Source organism: Acanthopagrus latus, chromosome 4 (genome assembly GCF_904848185.1).
Source record: "Acanthopagrus latus isolate v.2019 chromosome 4, fAcaLat1.1, whole genome shotgun sequence".
In the NCBI taxonomy this organism is placed as follows: Eukaryota; Metazoa; Chordata; class Actinopteri; order Spariformes; family Sparidae; genus Acanthopagrus; species Acanthopagrus latus.
The window spans coordinates 33724416-33742537 of record NC_051042.1 but is presented as its reverse complement, the minus strand read 5'-3'; the positions used below and the strand labels follow the sequence as shown (position 1 = coordinate 33742537).

General features: G+C 42.1%; 1 protein-coding gene across 3 annotated transcripts in view; it reads left to right on the top strand.

The window, feature by feature from the left end:
• Positions 1 to 18122, top strand: part of LOC119017830 (multiple epidermal growth factor-like domains protein 11) — a 142578-nt gene that overhangs the window by 111319 nt on the left and 13137 nt on the right. For all 3 annotated transcript variants that reach the window (XM_037094926.1, XM_037094924.1, XM_037094925.1), the window contains exons 15-19: positions 943 to 1063; positions 7079 to 7242; positions 7416 to 7518; positions 12450 to 12596; positions 14790 to 14924. In XM_037094926.1, the coding sequence (XP_036950821.1) occupies positions 943 to 1063; positions 7079 to 7242; positions 7416 to 7518; positions 12450 to 12596; positions 14790 to 14924 (670 nt within the window). The remainder of the gene's footprint in view (positions 1 to 942; positions 1064 to 7078; positions 7243 to 7415; positions 7519 to 12449; positions 12597 to 14789; positions 14925 to 18122) is intronic.

Here is an 18122-nt window from a genome sequence, read left to right as displayed (position 1 = left end):
CAGTAGAAAGGCCCCCCGGAAACTTCTGCTGTGCTGTGTCATTGTACTCGTCTGGATAATGGCCAGTATAGCTGGATAGTCACTAACACTGGGTCTTTGTATTGATATTGATATTTTCAGGGTAAAAAGAAAAGAAAAAAAAACTCCCTCACAAACAGAGTGTTTGCACTGAAACATACAAAGTAGGAGAAAATTATGAATATTGATATAAACTAGAAATTTACAAGAGCAAAAGGGCAAATCAGAAATACTTTATTGATCTCTGAGGGGAAACTGGAACGTCACAGTGACTCCTGCAATGGAAATATATTATAGAGAGATTAGATGAAGTAAAAATAAGATATACAAGTAATCAAATATATATTAAATGGAGAAATATGTAGCATCTATTTTTATATGTGTTTATATTTATAAATAGAGATGTAAAATGTGTGTCTACTGCAGTGTAGATAGCTGACAGTAGTAATCAGTATCAGTATGTTTTCTACAGTATAAAGACATTTTACATTAAGAATCTTCATCCTTGTTAAATATAAACAGTTTATTTCTTCTTGTTTTAAGATATCGAGTCTTTTGTTGGAGTATCTGACATTTATGTGATTTAAATTCTGATTGTTGTTTTTAAATAAGTGACTGAAGTGAAATATAAAGGAAACACGTGACGGAAGAGAAACTAAGATGTGATGTGTGATCAGCTGTGTGATCAGCTGTGTGATCAGTTGGTGATCAGCTGTGTGATCAGTTGGTGATCAGCTGTGTGATCAGCTGTGTGATCAGCTGTGTGATCAGCTGTGTGATCAGTTGGTGATCAGCTGTGTGATCAGCTGTGTGATCAGCTGTGTGATCAGTTGGTGATCAGCTGTGTGATCAGCTGTGTGATCAGCTGTGTGATCAGTTGGTGATCAGCTGTGTGATCAGCTGTGTGTCCGTCTTTGTCTTCAGGGGGACGACTGCTCCATCAGCTGTCCGGCGGGTCTCTACGGGACCAACTGCACCTCCTCCTGCTCCTGCCGCAACGAGATCTCCTGCTCGCACATCGACGGCTCCTGCATCTGCAAAGAAGGTCGGTCAAGTTCAAAACAGTTTTGTTATGAAAACAGTCTTCAAAGTTCATCAGTCGAAAAATACAGATCATGAACATAATGAACCAAATGTTTCTACCAGCGGTGGACGATCCGCTAATAACCTGAACGCAGAAATAAAACAATGTAGAAACAAACAAATTCATTAGTTTAGTCCAGTGGTTCCCAACCTCGGGTCGGACAGATGATCCTGATAATTCGTCATTTCACTAATTGAGAGATTTGTGTTAAATATTAGAGAATGTTCAGTTTGGAGGTGAATTGTCTCTTTGGTGAACTGAACATATCTGTTAAACATTTGAAACGTGACAACAAGTCAGAATAGATTTGGTGAAAAAATGTTGATAATTATAGTTATATTTAACAATGTACTGACATTTCTAAGCATATCTTATCTTTCTTTTCTAAAATATGAGTCTGCTAAGTGATCTTTAACTATATCTGTCAAATAAAATCAGTGGAGTGATGTTTTCTCCGACGTGTAGCTGAGTAAAAAGTATAAATAGCAGCTCCGCAAATTGTACTTGAACAAATATACGTCCTCACTTTCAAACCAAAACTAAAAGTACTGAAGCCAACAATCACTCGTTTCTAACATAACTGAAAAACATGAGGACAATGCTGTGAGAAGAACAGCTTCTCACTCCCACAAAGTTCAAAACTAACTTCTTCTCTAAAAGCACACGGCTCAGATTTACTGCCGACTAAATTACAGGGCAGCACTCCAACACTCACACAGATGATTGTCAGCGTCGACACAAAGCTTTCTGAACGAGTCGATCTGAAGCAGTCGGACTCCAGAGTCTCTCTCAAAGACTCGCACACAAAAGAATAAGAGCTGGTGACGTCCGCTGGACCTGAGGAGTGTTTGTACACATCCACACTGACGAGAACAGAAAAGACTCAGATTGTTCCAAGAGTGTTCGATAGCTCCCCTCGCTGCCACCAGCCTTAAAGAAGAAGCTTTAAATACTCTGAAACAAGCTAGTTTCACTCTTTCTCTTTTTAAAATGATTCATTTACGAGTGAAACCAGACACAAAGTTACACATGAAGTTAAAACCGACCATCTGACATCAGATCAGCTGTCTTTTGTCTGGTTCTGTATCACATCTCCTGTTTTCTGTCGTGTTAATTCAACAATCAGCTCTCTGAGATGACGACCTTGTTTCCACACAGCCAATCAAATCTTTGCTTGAATCAGTCTCATCAGTGTCCTGTCAGCCAATCACCATCCAGCATCTTCTGTGAGCTGTGAAACCTCCGACCATTCAGACACAAAGACATGATGATCCTCACCTGCTTCTTCTTCTTCTTCTTCTTCTTCTTCTTCTTCTGGTGCGTTGTGTTTCCCTGGCGGCCTGCTGACAGTCTGAATGGGCCTCGGCCGGTTGGACAGCCTCTCTTGTAAAAGTGCAGCGCTTTTCTTTGCTCTGTCACTGAAGAAGCTCGTCTTTTGCTTCTTCGGTGGTTTGTTGTGCTGCACCAGAACTCGCACGTTTAATGTGAACACATTCAATCGAAGACTCCATTACACCTGGAAACACTGAGCTTCTTTTATTGATTTGTTATCGGCTGGGAAATCTCGGAAGAACACAGAAATGTGTTTGTTTGTTTGTTCTTTACAGAGTTGAAGTGTTTTACAGTCTTTCTTTTTCTAGTTTCCACTTGGTGTTTTATCGGCCGCAGTAACTCTGCTGTGTGTTTTAAACGTTTCACTGTCAGCTTTTATCTCAGTCCCAGAAACATCTCTCAGCTCCACGGCTGCTTTTCTTCACTTCCTGTTGACGGAGAAATAATATTTACTACAATCTTGACTGTCGTGTCATTTTTTTTTTTTGTAGCTCTTCACTCGTCTTTGTTATTCGCCCCTCAGAGGTGAAGTGATTAATCATTGAAGAGAAAAAATAAACTGTAACATGGAAACTATTGAGTTGATCAAGTGCTTGTGTCATTTTGTTCAAGCAAAAGAAAAAAATCCCAAACATGCTCGATTCCAGCTTATTGAAGCTGGTGTTGGAAAGATTGTAGTAAATTTCCTCTCAGGTTTTCCTCCAGAGTCGATCCTGCAGAACATGTGAATGTACATTTACCGTCTGATTATACCGAGCAACACAGAACAGCAGCAGGCAGGTGTAGAGGCCAAACCGTGAAATTACAACGTCACGGGATGTTGTGTGGCCCAAATGACGTTTCCCTGTAAGCTAACATTGTGAAAGAAGCGTCGATAAAACTGAGGATATATTGTTTTGTAATATTTTGATCCACTCGGTCCGATAATATTTGAAAAGTCTACGAGAACCACGCCATTAAATCGCTTGATCCCTGTTCACGTTAGTTAGCGCTAAACTGGACATCAGCAGGTTTTTAGTTGTCTGGAGTCTCTAGTATGTACGTTGTATGTACGTACACAACACGGAGAATTTCAGTGATTTTACACAAGGAAGTTGAGCTTTTGCTTCATGCTGAGCAGCTTTGATAGGAATGAACTGGGCTTCTCCTCCAACACTGGACTGGACCGACACCGACCCTCTATCTCTCACTGTGCAGCTGGGAGACGTGTTAGCAGCTAGTTTGCTACATCCAACTAGCTCCTAGCTTTTTTAGTCTAATTAATACATAACTAAACACCTTGAGACAACATGGGAAGGCTTGTGGTGTGACAGTTAATCCTTACTGCTGTAGTCGTGTGCTTTGTGCTAACGTGGTTAGCTTGACTCAGGGATTGTGTGCTTTGTGCTAACGTGGTTAGCTTGACTCAGGGATTGTGTGCTTTGTGCTAACAATAGTTGCTAATGGAGGCTGTTGCTGCCGCTGTGACTCTGTTTGGTTCAGGAGCGGTTTGCTTTGTAGTGTTGATTGTCAGTCAATGTCGCTGCTGCTCACTTGTTATTTAGGTCAGTGGTTGTGTGCTTTGTGCTGCTGAGTTAGCTAGATGCTGAACGACAGACTCAGAGGTCGTGTACGGTGGGTGCAGCACGTCGCTGTCATCGTTTACCAAATCCAACAACCTGAAGTCTCACTCACACCCGACATTATCATCATGAACGTCAACAACACACATGAATATTGTTAGTTCTCACTGCTGTCAGGCTAGCATGTTAGCATTGGGAGCATTTAAGCATGGGATTGAGAATTTTGGCTGCACACTGTCTTGTGCAGCTAGGTCATGTGCAGTGCAGGTACGACAGAGAGGTATTACCTGTCCAGTCTTTTCATGCCGGCTGAATGGACGGTTTCCAATACGAGCTTTAAGTGTGATGATGCTCTTGTTTTCTTTGCCATTTGTTAGCAGTGAACTGAACAACTTTGGGGTTTGTGCTGGTCAGAAATAACGAGCTCTTCGATTAGCTTCAGGAAATAGCGATGGACGTTTTTCACATCACTTTCTGACAATTTTTAGAACAATATAATTGGATAATTCAGAAATCGTTGCAGCCCTGTTGTAACTGCAAGATGATGTTTGGTGAGTGTGATTTTTCTGCTTTTTGATTAGTTTTTGTTCACACTCAGAAACTCCTGACCATCCAAAAAAAATCTAAAAGCCCCTACCTTAACGATTTCCAGAACTTTTTGCTGTTTCGTATTTTGCTCTCTGCTTCGCTCCCTTAATATCTCTCAATATCAGCATCTTTAAATATTAACGTGCCGCTGAACCTCGTGGGGGAGTCGGCTCAGTAATTAAAGTGGAAAGACATCTGAGGCAGAGCACATGCAGGGCCAGGGGCCCGGGAGCTTTGGCTGGAGCGAGTGGGTGTCTGTCGTCACCCTGAAAAACCCCTGTTTCCTTTTTCTGTTGGAGCTGCTGAGGGGAAAAGTTCAGGGTTATCGAGACAAGCGTTGGTTGTTTTTCTGCTCATGAATCAAACATCTGACCACCAGTTTGAGATACGATGAGGTCTCTAAAATTACCGTGTTTTCCTGAAGAGGCTTCGTTCCAGCTGTTCTGCATATCAAAAGGATATTTGACAGATTCGTCAGGAATGATGCGTCCGGCGTCTGCTGAAAGAAAATAACGCTGAAGAAAAGGAGTGAAATAAGGACACTCGTGGTTCCAACACGATGTTTAATTTAAAATACTACAGATCAGCATTTCAGCACATGTTGGCTTCCTCAGGATAAAAGCCAGTAATCACTGAAATCAGATGAATACTGTATAAGACAAATGATTAAAACATGTGGGACTCACAGCTGAGAAATGCCTCCAACGTCAACATGTTCATTATGACTCTTGGAGACATTTTTATGAGCAGACAGTTGAGATGAAACGGAGGGAAGAGGACGAGGATCCACATGCACCATGTTCATGTGAGTCGGCCATGATGGAGCCGCAGAACGTCTGTTTATAAAGAGAAGGAGGCACAAAATGTCTCCGTGTCTCAGTCTCGTCTGACATGTTTTGTGTGTCAGCGTTCGCAGCTTTAAGGTGAATTACTGCTGCAGTTTATGACAAAGTGAGAATAGAAAGAAACTGAAATATTCAAACATGATATTATAACGTGAATTATTAATATGAAATATAAAAACGCAATTATTGTAATTATAACCACCAAGTTCAGTTCTGAGATGTTTTTAAAGAAACCTCGCAGATTCAACTAATTTATATATAAACTTAATTAAGTCAGGACGTCACACTGTGAGACCTGCGATCAGGACAGACTGAGATCAAACAGAATGAGATGAATGATGATTAATACGGTAACAATAAAGATATTTAATAATCATAAAGACAGCAGAGCGACAAAATGCATTCTGAAATAACTTTGGTGCAGGTTTACAGTTTAGATAAGATATAACAATATTCTATATATTTAAAAACATGAATATCGACAACAGCTTGACAATATAAATATGTATTATAGATCAATAAGTGCATTGTAAAATTTCCCTGGTGCAGATATAAAAAAAAACTATAAACAAAATGTCAGATATGATGATTTCCTGTCAGTCTGCAGAATGACCTCCTGCTTCAGCCTAATACAAACAGTATTATTATCACGATGCTGTTTGTATAAATAACAATCTTCTTTACAAATTGAGATTATTAATATAATTTTGGGGTTTTTACACTTTCAGTTTTATCTTTAAATAACGCAGCGATGCCAAAACGGAAAGTAAAACAGCAGGTCAGCGACCAAAATCCCCAGACTGACTGACTTCCTGCTCTCATTGAAACAGACTTGATCATTTTATCAAACATTATAGTTCATCGACGTGTGCAGCCTTTTATCGTAGATTTTTTTAAAAATTAAGAATTTAAAGATAATCTGGAAATGACGTCAAATTAAGCAAAAGTGTCAGCTGCAGATGAAACGATGAAAATGTCTTTAAATTCATAAAAGATCAATATATCTAAAAAATGAAGACTTGTATGTAGTTTATATAACCTGTGAAGTGTTTAGAAAATATTTAGTTCATGTAAAATATTTAGTTTTCTACATCAGAATGTTTTGGATCAAAAGGTTTTGTGTTTTTTTTTTTGTACGACTTGAACATACACGTCTTTTTAAGTATTTTTCTCTCTCATCAATTATTATGGTTTATTGACATACGTAACCTTTTATCTTAGATTGGACAGATTTAAGGGATTTGAAGCATTTTGAATTATTCAAAGAAAGAACATCACGATCCAAAATCAGCGTCGGTACTGGTGGAACATTTCTTCACAGGGTTGATTAAGTTTTTTTAGATTCATTTTAATTTTCCTTCTAGAAACAGCTGCCGGTCCGAACTGAACCTCACAGCGGGCCAACCGTCTTCTGTTTCTGAACCAGCAGGACTTGATTTTCAGTGTCGTCTTTGCGTTCTCAGATCTCAGCGAACACTTAAAGAACCGCATCTGAACTCATATAAGTAACGAACAAGACGATCAAAATAAAAGCCGTAATAATCCAGAATTATAATGTGAAGGAGTGAAATGTTTAGAAAATTAAATCTCTCACAGTTGCAGATTGAATCCAGTAAGTTCTGACGGTGTGTGTCTGCGTGTCCGTCCAGGCTGGCAGAGTGTGGACTGCTCCATCCCGTGCTCCAGCGGTACCTGGGGACTGAGCTGCAACCAGACGTGTCAGTGTGCCAACGGGGCGGCCTGCGACCCGGTCAACGGGACCTGCACCTGCTCCCCGGGCTGGAGGGAGGAATACTGCGACGTGCCGTGTCCTGTGAGTGATCAGAACCGGTTCTACTTCTCTAACATGTCGCTCAGTTTGTTTATGTTGCGATCAACGTTTTAGAAACAGTTCAGACAGTTTGTGTTGAAGATCGTGTGTGTGTGTGTGTGTGTGTGTGTGTGTGTGTGTGTGTGTGTGTGTGTGTGTGTTGTCGGTGCTGACAGGAGGGCTCGTACGGGCCGGACTGCAGAGAGAGATGTGACTGTCTCAACTCTGACGGCTGTGATCCAGTGGCCGGAATCTGCCGCTGCCTCGCGGGTTGGACAGGTGAGTTACGAGGCTGCAGACTCACTTATAGATTCGCTGATAAGCCGTTAAAGTTCAGGCTTCAGGCAACAGGAACCAGGAACCAGGAACCAGGAACCAGAGCCCAAAGACAGCAAATGATTTAAAGGCTGTGAAGGTGATTCTAAAGATACCCAGGACCGAGCATTCGGGCCGAAATTCAAACCCAAAACATGAATATTTGACGACCTGGGAAGGATCTTCAGCTATGTTTCTCAAGAGTCTCCTTTCCTTCCTTTAAATGATTTGAGTTAAAAGACGTTTCTGAAGTGAAGCGGTCGGATGAACAGGGTCAGAACTGACTGTCAGTTCAAACAACAAATCAATCAAACAGTTTGAACCAATAAGAACGTAGAACATCATATCGTACGACTGCTGCTGTTAAAAAGAAAAAATAGAAATAAAATAATGAGCTGAGGAAGGAAAACCTCTGAATTCTTGAGATTAAAGTCATAAATTTATTAGAAAAAAAAACTTCGATCTCTGAGATTAATTTCAGTTATATTTTTTAATATTTCCTCTGTCTCTGTTTGATGGATTAATGGCGCCTTTGCACTGGAGGGTGCTCAGATGGAGCCGACACCTCGTCACCCGTCAGCTCTGCTGCTCCTGCCTGTATTCATCTGTATCACCTGAATATGTGTGAAACCACAAACATGTTTTTTAAATAACAACTGCGAGAATAAACTCCGGAATTCTCTCAGCGTAGAATCACAAGCGTCCGGACTTTAGAGAGATGCTGCGTCTGAAAAGCTTCACCTGGAACGACTTTTACATTTTCAGCGTCCTGAAATGATGTTTGCATGTGTAAAAAAGACCGAACGTGCACAGAAAAAGCTTTGTTTTAAGAAATAGTCACGTACATGTAGACAGGACGGCAGAGCTGAGCGCAGGTGAAGGGCGGAGGGAGAGAGTCTGAGGGAGGAGGTGCTGCTGGCTACACCATGACGAGGACGGAGACAACAAATCAATATGACACGAAAAATTCAAACCTATAATTCTGGCCCTGATGGAGGTTCAGGCCTGGTGCGTCTGACAACACCACTCTTCAATAATTCAGCCTCACGAGAGTCAAAGCACCTTTCAAAGCGACACTCGCGGCGCCGTCAGACGCTTCTGTCCCGCGTTTCAACAGTAGATCATCATCATCAGTGAGAGTGCTCGTCTGTCTTTGAACCCTTTTGTTTACTTTAATTATTCCCATTTTCAAGTTGCAGCTCTGCTTGTTTTACCTGCTAATCCTCAATCAGTCGAGTCGTGATCAGCTCCGATCGATACGAGAGCTTATGAACATGGAGGGGGAGGGGCGCCGGAGGGCCAATCGGTGATGAATCGACATGAGGAGGAACGCCGATGTATTGATGAACATTTAGGGCGAAGTTTGGACCAAATGTGAGAAGCAACTGAAAAAGAAACATGAGGCGTTGACGTCTCGTAGGTGTGTAATTACAGTTTTTCGGTGGTGACTGTAAATGATAATTAGTGCTGAGACAGACGCTGAGGTGCGAGTGCTGCTGACGACTTCTCCTGTGATCCATTTTGTTCCCAGTGGGTGAAAAACCCAATAAGAGCGCGTTCGACAGTTCTGCTCGGAGCGTAATTGTTTTTCACTCTGACGTCTCTGCTGGAGGATCGTCGCTCTGATATTTATCTGTTGCACCGCTGAGGTATGTTTAAATGTCGTTTTTAGCTTTTACTTGTCATCATGCAGTAAATGTCGATGACACGTGTGAAGAATAACAACAGCGTCAGTGTTCAGACTCTCACGTTCACTACAGCTCGATTCTCTCTCACATTTATTGACTAAACTGATGAATAAACTTCTTCTTCTGCTCCCCCGACACCAGGTCCTGCTGTAGCAATACTCAAACTATGTTATTACTCCATAAAAATCAGGACAGTTTCATCCTCTTCTCTCTGATTTTCCTAACAGGTGTTGATCTTTATTGAAATCTGGACACGGCTGCAGTGTGCGCTGAGTTGTTGGTAGTTGTTGTACATGATTATACTGTTTGGCATCACCGGGAGGAGAACTGGTAACTTCTGTTTCCACTTTAAGGCAGAAACTTTTCAGCGTTCCCTCCTCGTGGAGTTTCCCTGTGGTACAACTGTTGGCGCCGCTGTCGCGTTCAGCAGCCTGGCGACAGTTCAAAGCAAAATAACAACCGTAAGAATCCCAGTGTGATCTAGAAACCCTGATGTGCTCTGAAGAGCCAAACAGTCAGTTGTATTAATAAGTCGGCAGCAGAGGACTCAAAAGTCAGTCTGTCCTCCAGTGGACCTTCAGATACTCGTGTACAAACAGACTCTGGTGACAGTAAAAGTTCTGATCCAGCTTGTTTCCTCCAGTACAGTAACAGAGTTCAGGCTCTGACATGGACTCAGAGTATCAGAGTAAAAAGTCTCCCTCTGAAGGACATTTGTGCTCAAAGCTAACTGAAGCTCACATCATATTAATAGAATTCAAAGACTATTAAAGTTAAAGGTAGAATCAGTAGGATTTGTCCCAGCTGTTCCTGAACGCACCACAAAGACAGTTGATTGTTGAGTCTCATTCCCAGGACGTCAAATAGACACATGTTGGGTTGGTAAAGCGTCCCGAGCAGCAACAAAGAGAGAAAATCAGAAACTCTCTGCAGATACGAGACACTAACACGCCTTTTCTCCACATTCCAGCCTCCCTCTCTGTCTGTTTACGGCTTCTTACGGCTTTGTCTCGTCTCGCTGCGTCTGATTGGTCCACATCAGTCTGCTGATGTTGGGAAATAACAAGAATCCAGAATTCACCTCAGATGCATCAAACTAAAGTAACGAGGCTGTTGTGAAGCTGAGAGGAGGAGAAAGTTCAGGTGTAGAGAGGAGAAGTCACACAGAGACTCAGAGTACAGATACATGAAACATGAACTGAAGTAACGTGATGAAGTATTTGTACTTCACTTGTATTTGTACTTCCCCGTTCGTATGCATTATGTTTTTGTTTATTATGACAAATTTACAACATTTGTTTCAGACTTTATCTTTTCTGTCGTTAGCGTCGCGTGTTCATGATCTTTGTGTTGAATCAGAATTTTTACTTACGGGGAAATGAAGGTTTTTGCTTCACGTGATTCTCGTCCTGAACCTGCAGAAGTATTTACATCAGTCGTTCTTTCCCTCCCTTTGTTTTAACTTCACAGCCTGACGCAGAGATTTCAGACACTTTGTGTCTCGGAGGTGTTTTATTAGAGTTGTAACGTCGGCCCGGGTCTCGCTCTCTTATATATTCTCTCATATTCTGTGTCAAAGGAAGTTTGTAATGAGCTGCAGACAGCAGGAGGGAGATCTACTGTATTTGCACGTAGACTGTTCTTAACACCGTCTGTCTGTGTGTCTGTGTCTATATTTAGTGTGTGTGTGTGTGTGTGTGTGTGTGTGTGTGTGTGTGTGTGTGTTTGTGTGTGTGTGGCTGAGCGTAACTAAGCATTAACGTAACGTAACGTCTCCGGGGCTCCGCGGTCCAGACCGTCCCCTGTGAGCAGCGAGCGGCTCTGATCCGATCCGCGAGCCGCCTCGTGTGTAGACAGACTGCTGCCTCTCAGGACACACACACACACACACACACACACGCACACACATGCAAGACTGATGAAAGAAGGAGACACTTCGGCAAATGATTAAAGGGCCAAAAGTCTCAGGCAGAATTTGGAGAATTTGGTTTTTTTTGCCTACGAGTATGAATGTCAGTGATGAATCGGTGCGTCTCTCCCGCGCTGGTTTATTTATTTCACAGTTTATTTCATATAAGTCTTTAATTTTTAACTGTAAAATGCTCCGTTGAGTATTTACACCTCTTTATTTTTCAGATCTAAGAGGTCTGAGCAGCTCCGTCAGGCAGAACTTAAAGGTCCAGTGTGAAAGATTTAGAGGCAGAAATGTATTTCAGAATTCATCATTATGTTTAAATTAGTGTATAATTACCAGAAACTAAGAACTGTTGCTGACGAGGCGTTTCAGGAGCAGTGTTTTCTGTGGGAGAGAGGAGCTTCTGTCGGTGCAGACTTAGATTTTTATATTTCAAGATCATTTACACAAGAACCGATATAACACACTGAAGTATTACAGTTCAGCACCGAGGATTCAGGTGTTTATGTGAGATGAGCGCTTCGTTTTTATTTCTGTTCTTCTACAACGTGAAGGATGTGCACTTTAGTTTGTGGCTCCATAATACTCGACTTCTCTGTCCTGCCAACGTCTTCAGCTCTTTCTGAAGGACACAAAGGACAAAGAGGAGGATTTTATATCTACTTTTAACTGTCATCAAATGAAAATAACTAATCCAGCGACGTGTCAGTCCGTCTCTGCAGCTCAGCGGCTCCTACTGAAGTCGTGCATCTTTAAAAACATCTCACAAATATATTTTTGTTGAGGACTATTTTCAGCGGCGGATGAATCCGCATTTTCTGCAGCAGGACGGTGTGTGTTGTGGCTCTATGACACAGAGGAGGATGAAATATTCTTCCACTGTTGGTTTTTGTCTCCGTGCAGAATTCGTTGACAATAATAATAAACAGAATAAACTCTGAGCAGCGTCGTCCTCTAACAGGACGAGCACAGCAGCGTTTACTCCTCGTCTCATCGCTCCTCTCTTTACGTCTCCTCCTCCTCCTCCTTCAGTCTTTCCTCCCCTGCTCGCTCTCTCTCTCTGAGTAGATGCTCAGATGCTGATGTTCCCTCACGCACCCTTTTTGCATCATTCGCTCGCCTCCTTTTTCAAGTTTAAGTGACACATCTGAAACTTTGTGAGCCGCGCTGGGAAGTCAGTTTGACTTCATTTAAGGGCTTAGTGGTGGAGAACAAAGCCCCTCTTGGCCTCTCGCATAGAATAAAGATGTGTGCGTGTCTTTGTGTGTTTGCATGTGTGTGTTTTTGTGCAGGTGTGCATTGCGACAGTGTGTGTGAGGAGGGACGCTGGGGACCGAACTGCTCCTACAGCTGCACCTGTGAGAACGGAGGCTCCTGCTCCCCGGAGGACGGCACCTGTGTGTGCACGCCTGGATACCGAGGCACCAACTGCAGACGGAGTAAAGAAGCACAACACACACACACACACACACACACACACACACATTCCAGCACAGCACAGAAGAAGAGGAAACTTTACAAGATCATAATCAAAGAAATGATTCTGCTGTCAAAGGTTTCAGCCTCCAGATTCGTGTCAACAGGTCGACTGGATTCTTTTCCTCCCTCGTCAACATTTACAAATCCTCTTTTTGTTTTGTGGACGAAACCTGAATTATTTACGTCCATGTTTAGTTTGCAGCCTCTTTGTCGTCGCCTTTAGCGCTGCTCCTCTTGCAGTGATGGAAGGTAAGCGAGTACGCTGAAGTACTTTTTTCGTGACGCTTCTCCTTCCCGACTTTATAATATCCCCATTTTCTGACTCTTTGTGTTTCCACTGGAAGCAAATATTTAACTTTTTACTCCACTACATTTTTTTTTTGATAGCATTAGTTACTCGTTACAGGCTGCTCTGGAGCCATTTTTTTCATGATTTTATTTTATCAAGATGATCAGAAGAAATCAGATTATTGGACCCAGTAGTCGGCGCGGCTGATACTTGGTGGCTCTATAAAATACTCTTATCAGTGTGTTACCTGCAGTAGATGACCGTCGGGAGGCAGGATGCACCAACACCAAGACCTACTTAGACACCTTTAATAAGTCCCACCTAAAAAAATATATTTCCCTTTATGTGCGCGCATCGTTTTGAACATTTTTGGTGCTTTGCTGTCAGACAGTCCTTTTCTTTTGACACCACATTCCCTCCACCGTACAATGTCCGTATTCCTACACACAAGCAGAATGAAGTGGCAATGTTCAAAACACAGTGTACACTTACACAGATATAAGGACTCTTTAAGGTGGCTAAAATACTTCTTCCTGTCGGTGCTTCTTCTCCACACAGAAGTAGAGCTGGTGGTCATCTGCTGCAGGTGCGTTTATATACTTTTACTCGAGTACTGTTGTTGGTGACTGAAGATATATTTGCTTTTACTTAAGTGTGACCACCTTCAGGTACAGGTGGAGTGTGAATCCCATCACATGTAGAAAACATGAACAGGGACCTCCAGGTGAAGCGTCACCACACGGAGCTGCAGAGGTCAGAAGCTGAACGTCTCTTTAGATTTAATAACTCGTTACAGAAGTTGATTCTCTCTGTATTTTGGAGTGTGTAGCTGACGTACAGGAGGCCGAAGCTAATGAACGCTTCGTAAATTACTCTTCCATCTTGTTTCCAGGTTGTTTGTTGTGAACATTATTTAATTGGTGGTTGAATCATTTGGGATTTCACTTACTTGTTGATGTTGAAAGATAAAAACAAAAAAAAAAACCGAATTGGATTCAATTCAAAGGTATCACAGCCCATTGAACGCTGCGCAATATGTGAGCAATACTCCAGGAGTTATGAAGTGAAGCATCGTGCAGCTGCATGGATTATTTCTCATCTCCTTGTAGATTATTTTGGTGTGAGAGAAGCTCAGTGTTTCCTGAGACATCACCGTGTTTGGTGTGAAAATCAGAATCCAAACCAGCGAGAAGTGTTTTCATCCAGTCAGGTGTTAGAAAGGTTGATTTCGAAATGCCGTTAAAGGATGAAACTGTAAATCAAAATCATCGACTGTACAATCTGCTTGAAATACAGCGTGAGGCGACATGTTGATGTTTCTTGCCGTGTTTATAACACACAGCAGCCTCCCCGAGCTCCTCCCTGCATCAGGGTGATAAATTTAAGGGCTCTTGGTTCACAGTTTAGGCAATTATCTTAATTAGGAAAATCCTGTAGCGCGAGAGAAGCCTGAGACCAGCCGCACCAGCTTGTCTCACCACTTAGAGAAACATCAATTAAAACAAATTAAAGGCCTCAGGAAGACGACCGATGGAGGATCTGTGGTGAAGAGAAAACAAAGCAGGGCCACCAGGTCGACCCGGACACACACACACACACACACACACAAATATATAGGTTGTGTGGACGCAGTTGTTATTAAGCTTTCATATATGTTTAAATTGGGAGTGAGTGGACCATGAAATTCATTATTAAAATGATCAAAGAACTAATCAGAGAACTAATCAGAAAGTTTCTCTTAGAGTCGGAAATGGACCTCACACACACACACACACACACACACACACACACACACACACACACACACACAGTGTTCACCCACATCCCTCTAAGTCTGATGTGTGTGTGTGTGTTTTCTCTGCAGCTTGTTCTCCTGGTTTCTACGGTCAGCGCTGCAGCCAGTCGTGTCCTCAGTGCGTCCACAGCGACGGCGCGTGTCACCACGTCACCGGACACTGCGAGTGTCTCTCCGGCTTCTTCGGCTCGCTCTGTAATCAAGGTGAGTTCTGGTTCCCTTCAGTCCGGCTGTCGTCTCTGTGCTGGACAATCAGCCGGTTCTGTTGTCGTGTTGCATCGTCACAGTAAGGAATACAGAGAGAAAAGAGCCTTTATGATCTTCATTTGACTGAAACAATGCTTTCTACACCCGAGATTTTTAATTCATCTTAGTATTGAACGTTCATAAAGATGGTGACTTGTGAGATTGTAAATAAAAATCTCCCCAATCAAAGCAGCAGAGCTCGAGACATCCTGGCTTTCAGATCCAGGTTTAGGTCAAACTACGACAACACCGAATCCCGCTTTTCCCATAATGCACTTTGCCTTTCTGCTGTTCGTGTGTAGTGCAGTGACATCACAAAACAGATCACACACTGTCTGATCTGCATGTGGTTCACCGTCACATAAATAACATGTTTGGTCCCTGTTTCAACTGATCCAGTAACCACAACATCACCAGACTCCCTTAACAAATCGCCTGATTTTAAGAGTTGTTCATGAGGAGAAACTTAACAAACTTTGCGACACTTTGCCGCAACAGATTCTGCATCATTGTGTCTTTGTTGTAAATTCAGCATTAAATGTTTCAGCTGAAGTTGTTTGTCTCCTTGTAAAAAGTGTCAGTTTGTGGCAGCATGTCTGTACCAGCCTGTCTGCTTCTGTGTCTAAAGTGCTAAAGTCTTACCTGCCAACATTGATCAGCTGTTTGAACACACTGTTTACACTGATTTCACCATTTACACTCCATTTATGAAAGAAGAAACATGTTATTGATCTGAACATGTCACATGTTACAAAGACACTCAACAGGAACAATATAGGCGACTTCTTTGTCCCCGTGGAGAAAGTCCCCAGACTCCCTTAACAAATGTGTCAGTTTAGTGAGTTGTTGAGTTGGAGACACTTTATAAACTCTGTGAAACTCTGTCTCTGACTCATTCTGCATTATTTGGACCTTCTTGTAAATTCGGCAAATGTTCTACATGAAGATATTTTTTTTGTTTATGTAAAAACCATCACATCCATTTGTTCCATTGATGTACAAGTTTATTTGCAGATAAAGTAGAGCGGGGAAGTGAGACTGGAGACACACGGTGAAGAAGTTAAAGTTTTGATTCAGAAACATGATTTTATTTATATTTTGCAGTTGACACTTATTTATTCTCACATGTTTCTGAGCCACCTGAAGTCGTCACAGCCTGCAGGAGCTGTTTGCTGACCAACAGAAACAAGAACAAAACAATGCAGCTGTACAACAGAACCACTCAACCTCTTGACATCTTCGTTAACTTGACCTGTTTGCTTCTTTTATTAGCTCCTGGTTAGAGCTGCAGTCCTGAATACAGAGCTGATGGATGTCTAGAGTTCGTTAAAAAAAAATATACGTAATGAAAAAGGAAAATCTAAACCTTGAGCTCATTTTGTGTCCCTTTTTTTTAAAAGTTCTCCCTCCTCCTCATTTTATCTGAATACTCGTTTTGTCGGTTCCTCCTGTTCATCATTATTTCAGTGCGGCTGAGCTGCTCTGCAGGTTAAACAGGTGTTAATTCTCCTAAGAAGGCAGCTGGTCCAAGGTCCGTTGCCAAGTCGAATTTTAAATAGAGACAGTGGAGGAGTGTGCTGTGAAATATTCATCATCATTAAACATGAAGACGGCCTTAGTTATGCCCTGTCCCACATTAGCCATTCTGCTGGTCGCTGCATCTTTGAGCAGGTCCATAGATAACCAGGCGAGCTCTGATAAATCTGATGTCCAGCGCGAAGGCTTTTAACCGCCTGAAGAGCGAACCGATCTCCATCCTGCTCTCTGCATGTTTGATACCCTTTTGTACGAGTTAATGATGTTATTGACTGCTGAACCCTCACAGAAGAAAACATCTCATCGTGTGTGTGTGTGTGTGTGTGTGTTACAGTTAACTGAGACAAAATGGCTTTTCACCACTTTAATGAAGAAACAACATTTTTCTGTTCCAAGTTGAAACCGTCGACGATTCACCCGACAGAGGGAGAAAACAGCGCGTGTTATCTATAAATCTCCACTAAACAAAACTCTTGTTATTTAAAAGCCGCTCGTCACCTTCAGACAACCAGAACCAATCAGGAGTCTTTAACTAACTTTTTCCTCCTCGGGTGGCTGCACCTGCTAATAAATGAAACACAAAATGAAATTCAGCCTGAAAAACATCAAGATGATTATAATCGCTGCTCTTCAGGACTTCTTTTTATAGCTGCGTTTGTCAGCTGTCAGTGTGACGACAAACACACACCAAACTAAATCACGTTCTGAAAAAAAATGGATCTGTTGACTAGAGTTCTTTGATTTGAATCAGACTGTTCTTCATGCATGTGAAACATTTTAATGCTTTAATAAAATCTGTTCTAGAAAAACGTCCTCAAACCTAAACGACAACATAAATCACCAGAACAGCTCCGGTCCAGCCTGCAGGATGTGATGTCAGCAGTTAATGATCCTGCAAAACCACAGATACGTCCAGGGTCGACACTTGTACCACACACATCACATTATATGTGTATTAGTGGACTTTCCCATCAGCGAGTGGAGGAGAAGTTGGTGGTGTCATTACGAGATACAAAGCTGCCAAACAGGCGACGACAGTTTGAATCTGTGGAGACGTTTCAGAGGTGTTTTAATCCAAACCATGAAGTTTTCTAACTCTGACCAAGGTTACATGAAACACGAACGCTTGTCCCAAGTTTCATCACAATAGTTGTGTGGATGTTTCACTCTGGACCAAAGTGTTGTTCGGACCGGATGACACCACCAGAGACCCGCTCAGATTCATAATTAAAAGTTAGCGGAGGATCGTCGGGGGAGCCGGAGAGCGGTCCGTCCCTCCTCTGCTAATTATTTCATCTTTTTCTTCTGCTTCTTCTGTTTGTCCGGTGTGTTACTCTGATCCAATCTTTAGTCAGACGTTGGTAAGTGTTACATAAGAGGAAGAGTGGACTTCATTAAAACATTCATAATGATCTTTTATTGCACTCGTATTCACAGTTAAGAAACCCCTGCTGGGTTTTATTCCTGTACTAAAACAATATGCACAGCCGGCTAATGGCTGTTATAAGCACAGACAGGCAGAAACCTTTTAATGAAGACAATATGTTTTATGTAACAGGTGGAAAATCTAGTAAAATACAAACCAGTGTGGAAGAGTTCTGTGGATATAATGAATAGAGC